Source organism: Nannospalax galili, unplaced genomic scaffold, assembly GCF_000622305.1.
Source record: "Nannospalax galili isolate Female #2095 unplaced genomic scaffold, S.galili_v1.0 scaffold290, whole genome shotgun sequence".
NCBI classification, from domain to species: Eukaryota; Metazoa; Chordata; class Mammalia; order Rodentia; family Spalacidae; genus Nannospalax; species Nannospalax galili.
Window position 1 is genome coordinate 888,583 of NW_008331486.1, and position 6,000 is coordinate 894,582.

General features: G+C 39.4%; 1 protein-coding gene across 5 annotated transcripts in view; it reads left to right on the plus strand.

The window, feature by feature from the left end:
• Positions 1 to 6,000, plus strand: part of Rabgap1 (RAB GTPase activating protein 1) — a 166,620-nt gene that overhangs the window by 61,846 nt on the left and 98,774 nt on the right. For all 5 annotated transcript variants that reach the window (XM_008824430.3, XM_008824420.3, XM_029559439.1 and 2 more), the window contains 2 exons: positions 4,318 to 4,552; positions 5,464 to 5,668. In XM_008824430.3, the coding sequence (XP_008822652.1) occupies positions 4,318 to 4,552; positions 5,464 to 5,668 (440 nt within the window). The remainder of the gene's footprint in view (positions 1 to 4,317; positions 4,553 to 5,463; positions 5,669 to 6,000) is intronic.

Consider the following 6,000-nt stretch of genomic DNA (forward strand, 5'->3'; position numbering starts at 1 on the left):
CTCCTATTGAGTGGGCTGTAAGTCCAATTAGACAGCGTTTGTTATCCCCAATATAAAAGTGCACCAGTAGGGACATTTTGCTGGACTGCTTACTGTTGTGGTTCGTAGGTATTCCAGCTAGGTAGGTCTGTTGGTTGCTCTTCTCCCTTGGCAGTTTGCATAGCACCTTCTGATATCATGGGAGCTAGCTTCTATGTAAACCATATTGGATTTGAACTCAAAGAGATCCCCCTGCCTCTGCCTCCCGAGTGCTAGGACTAAAATCATGTGCCACTATACCAGACTTTATATATACATTTTAAGTAAGTTTATAAAATAATTAATTTCCCTATGGCTTTTTCAGGCATCCTTAGTATCTTTCCTTCCCCTCTATGCCATGCATTTTGTTTTGTTTGAGACAAGGTCTCCCTGTAGCCCCAACTGGCCTGGAACTCGTGGTGTAAACTAGACTGACTTGGATTTCATAGAGATATGCTTGCCTCTGCCTCTTGAGGGCTGGAAATAAAGACCTTAGCCATCATGTCCAGTTATGACATGCATTTTTTAAAAGTGTAGATTTAAGGACCATGAAGAAAGGTTTTTATTGGGTCAAACCAAGGGATATTTTGAAGAAGTGACAGATAATTTCGATGCCAATTTGGAGCCTCATTATTAGGCCAATTAATTGTATACTACATTGCAATTTACTTCGAGATTTCGATCTGTGGCTGTGTTTCTCAATCCTGCCTGTATATCACACTGACCTGTGGTGCTAATAAAGTACATCTTCAGGCTACCATTTTCTGAGACTGATCTAATTGTCTTGCTGAAGTGGCAAGGTATAGAAGTAGTATTTACATTTTGAAGGTGCCTTGTAGTGTTGTTACGTGGTTATGGTTGAATTGGACATTAAGATTATTTCTCAGAATGCAGTGTTCCTGCTAGCATCATCACCATCTCTTGTAAACTTGTCAGAAATGCAGGCTCTTTGGCTCCACCCTAGATTTAGATGTACCAAATTGGAAACTCAAGTTGGATCCAATTCTCTTGTTTCAACAACCTCTAGAGGAGATTCTGATGCTTGCCAAAATTTACAATTCTTGAATGGCATTGCTGAAGGTTTTCCAGTTGCTCTAGAAAAAATAACTCTCTTTGGCGGGGGGTGGCTTAATTGACTTAATTATGTGTATTATAATGTCACAGGTAGTTATCTTGGAATTGGGTTGAAAATTTACAAATGATTTAGCGTGATTGTCAAGGCAATTAAGACACTTGCTAATTTCAGGCTGGCCTGGAATGAGTGATTGTCCTGCTTCAGCCTCCAAGTGCTAGGATTACAGGTCTGTGCCACCATACCCAGCTTCAACGAAGAATCTAGAAGCAGAGAAAAGTCAAGAAACTTGCCCAGATTACAGAATGTTGGAGAGTATATCTGCTTCAGGTGGCCTGGCTCAGATGCCACCCCTTACCCCATCTCTAATGATACATTGGGTCATAACCAGCATCAGCCTGACCCTCTCCTAGCTCCCATGGCAGACTCAGGAAAAGCTGGCTTGTGTTTCCTCATTGAGTTCAGGTAAATATAGCCAGTGGCAAGATTTTACAGTGAACAGGGGTTATTCTCTAATCAGGAGTGTTACTTTTTTTTTTTTGGTTTTTTTGAGACAGGGTCTTCCTGTAGCCCCAGCTGTCTCCTGGAACTCTATGTAGACCAGGCTGGCCTTGAACTCGGAGATCAACCTGCCTCTGCCTCCTGAGTGCTGGGATTAAAGGCATGCACCACAACACCCAGCTTAGAATGCTAATTTTAAGCAGCTCTTAAAAGTCGAGTGGGCTTTTTTGTTTGTGTGTGTATGTGTATTTTCCTAGCCTTTGTAAGGAAGAATTAAAGAAATCAAAGACAGTTTATAAATGGGAAGAAAGCAAGATAAGCATTTATAAATATAAAAGACAAACATGTTTTCTTTTAGGGATAGTTGTACTCCTGTAATTGGTACATATATTGCAATGTAGACAGTTAAACTTGAGTTTACTTAACCTGATACCATCAATAGTAAAGCAGTACCCTATAACATGTAAAACATATTGGGACTGAAGAGATGGCTCAGCGATAAAGAGCATTGACTACTCTTGCAGAGTAGCCTTTGTTCGATTGCCAGCACCCACATGGTGGCTAACAGGCATCCATAACTCCAATTCCAGGGGATCTGATGCCTTCTTCTGACCTCTGAGGGCATCGCAGGACATGGGTGCACTTACATGCATGCAGGCAATACACCCATACACTAAAAATAAAATAAATAAGATTTTTTTAAAAAAGTCTTTATGTTTTACTTGTAGTTGCAATTTCAGACCTCTTAAATATGGGGTCTAGTATTTTCTCTTGTTTGTTGTTGATAATAATTGTCCTCTGCTATTTCTCTTTAACTTGGAAATAGTTCAGCAGTCAGGGTGTTTACTCCACGTGGTATAGAGTTTCTCAGTTTTGAAATAGTAAGAGATTTAACTAAACTAAACTCTAGTTTGTTTTTTTTAGATGCTTTAAAAACTTTTTATCCAGGCCTATAATTGAGCTGCTTGGGAAGTTTAGGCATGAGGACTGAAAGGTCAAGGTCAGCCGGGACAATTTAATGAGACCCTGTCTTGATATAGAGAGCTGGGCCTGTGATTCAGTAATAGAGCACTTGTCCTAGGTTTAGTATTAAGAACTGGGAAAAAAATTTAAAGCAGAATTTCTAATAAAAAGAAATTTCAGTAGCACTTACATAAAATGATGTTTATAAACAAGTTTGCTATTGAAGCCCCTTATTTCTATGGCAAGAGTAGTTTAATTGTCAGAACCTTCTTGTGAAAATTGCAGCAAAAAAATACTTTAAACTGCTTTAAATCCAGATTTAGTGCTCAGGAGTCATATAAGCTTAACAATAAAAAGTGGCTTGGATTGAGTTCCCTTGTAGCCCAGTGGTACCTTTGTGATGGAATTTGCTTTCTTTAAGAAAACTACATATATATTATTTTTATTTTATGTGTATGAGTGTATTGTCTCTACCTGCATGTACACCCATGTCGCCTGCAGAGGTCAGAAGAATGTCAGAAACCCCTGGACTGGCGTTATAGATGGTTAACATGTAGGTGCTGGGAACCTGGGTCCTCTTTAAGAGCAGCCAGTGAACCATCTCTCCAGCCCACAGGGTCTCCCTGTAGCCCCAGCTGTCCTGGAACTCACTATGTAGACCAGGCTGGCCTTGAACTCACAGAGAGATCCGCCTGCCTCTGCCTCCCAAGTGCTGGAACTACAGGCGTGCGATACCACGCCCAGCTTGGATTTGCTTTTTAACCAATGTTAATTTTATTGGGTAGGCCTGTCTTTGACAGTCTGACAGCTCTATCCATTTAAATTCTTGTTTATAGTCTTCAGAATGACCCCCAGAGTAGCCCTTCTATTTCTTTTAACCTTTTTTGTAAATTCTTTTTAATTTTTTTTTTTTTTTTTTCTTTTTGAGCTGTAGCCACAGCTTTCCTGGAACTGCTAGGTAGACCAGGCTGGTCTCAAAAGCATAGAGATCTACTTGCCTCTGCTTCCCAAGTGCTGGGAGTAAAGATGTGCGCCACAAGCCCAGCCTAATTTTTCAGTTCTGGAGCAAAAATTTAGTTTTGTCCCTTATATGTTTTCTTAGCATGGAGCAGTCTTAACTTGATTTTATACTTGTTTACTTCCTTTTTTGAGCAACTAATAATAAACCATCTTGACCTGGGGATAATAGCTTCAAGAAAAAAACAACCAAAGGCAACCATTCTTGGAAAAGAGCTGTTAATCTCAGGATTTTGGTGCTCATGTCCTTGCTTTTATTCAGAACTGTAAAGACCAGTTCATATCAAATAAGTCTTCCTTAGAAGTACAAGAGACTTACTTCATAGTAGGATTCATAAAATACATATGGAAACTTACTGTCTTATAAATTTCTTGGTAACTTTCAGAAGCAAGAACATTTTTCCTTAAGTATAAGAAAAAATCTGTTAAATATATTCCTCTTAATTTTCATCAGACATCCAATTACAAATATCTTCATTATTGTTGATGGTACCTGTAGAAATGGCCACATTGGCCAGTTGTTACCTATTTCTGGGTATTAGTTTTAGATTCATTGTGTGCTTTTTCATGAAAAACTATGAAGTACACAAGCAGCTGTACCTTTTACTTGTTGCACATCATCTATTTTGAAAAACATTCAGAAGATATCTTTGAAATAAAAGAAATGCTGACCCATTAGAGTGTGGACCCATTTTAGTCAGTAGTGGCCTCTCACTTTGCTGATTACATGTATTTGTGACCCTTAGATCGTAGGGAATGGAAGTGAACAGCAGCTACAGAAAGAGCTAGCAGATGTGCTGATGGATCCTCCAGTGGACGACCAGCCAGGGGACAAGGAGCTTGTGGAAAGGTCACAGCTGGATGGTGATGGAGATGGGCCTCTTTCTGATCAACTCTCAGCCTCATCCACCATTAACCCTGTGTTACTAGTAGGGCTTCAGAAACCAGAGATGAGCCTGCCAGTGAAACCTGGACAAGGAGGTTAGGATTGCTGCATTGCTTGCGTAACTGAAGGTTATTGTTTTTAATATTTGAGTGTCTGCCTACTGTACTAGATTAAAGAGTTAAGTTTTTTTTTTTAATTCAGTTCTCTAGAAGTTCGATTTTCCAGATCTAAGGTGATGTCAGATATATATACCATTCTGATTTCTCTTTAACTATATTTCAGTTACACACAGTAAGAAAGAAAAACAATAGTTGCATGATACTGAAAACAGTCTTTTTTAAAATCAGAGGGCTTAAAGAGTTTGTGAGGAAGTTTGTGATGAATTAAAAATCAGAAAAACAAATATAGCAGAAGTTTTCCACGAAAGAAGAAATTTGATCACAGTGTTGGGAAAATGGAACGATGATACTTCCTGGAGCATCCATAGATGTTTGCTCCAGGCCTATATAACTTGAGAGCAAGTTGGAAAAGGGAGAGTAGTACAAGAAACAGAAAGCCATAGGCAAAAATGAACAGTTATAAAGGTTTATTTGGAAAAACAGGTTATTAAAACTATAGATGTTACTTGAAAGGGAAAAGCAAGAAGATGAAGAGAATGTAATACAGCAGCTACCATGATGACCGAAGAAATAATAACTGCAATCAGAAGACACGTCAGAGATGGGATTTTCTTTAGAGTAGTCAAATACTAAATATAAGTTACAAAATCAAAACAAAAATTAAGAGACATAAAAATGAGTCATATCTAACTCTTGGGTAACATTTTGCATTTGGAATTAACATCATCTAAAATCTTGGTATTAGAGTTCTAGTGTCAGTTTTCTGGCTTCCATGGCCATTTCTTACCCTTGGGATATGGCATATTATCCAGTAGCACTTCACTTAGTGTTTTATTTGCTATTCATGTCAACACATAAAAAAGCATCTAATTTTTTTTGTTTTTCAGATTCGGAAGTGTCAAGTCCTTTCACACCTGTGGCTGATGAGGATAGTGTGGTTTTCAGTAAACTAACTTACCTAGGCTGTGCCTCAGTAAATGCTCCCCGGAGTGAAGTGGAAGCTTTGAGGATGATGTCCATCTTGAGAAGTCAGTGTCAGATTTCTCTGGATGTAACCCTCTCAGTGCCGAATGTATCTGAAGGAGCTGTGAGGTATGGCCAGCCTCTTGAAATCTCTGTGAAGCATTGTTTTACAAAGAAGCCGTGGTGAATAAAATGCAAAAATTAATTCCTTCGTGTAAGGTTTAGTTATGTGGCACACATATCTTCCAAGAATTGTCACCTCATGAAAAATGTACACTCAAGCCCTGCATGGTGGCTCACCCCTTTAATCCCAGCACTCAGGAGGCAGAGGCAGATGGATCTCCGTGAGATTACTGTATAGTGAGTTCCAGGCCAGCTGGGACTATAGGGAGGCCTGTCTTAAAAACACCAAAAAGAGGGGAGGGAGGGAAGGAGGAAGCGGGGCGGGGGGGGGGGGGGGG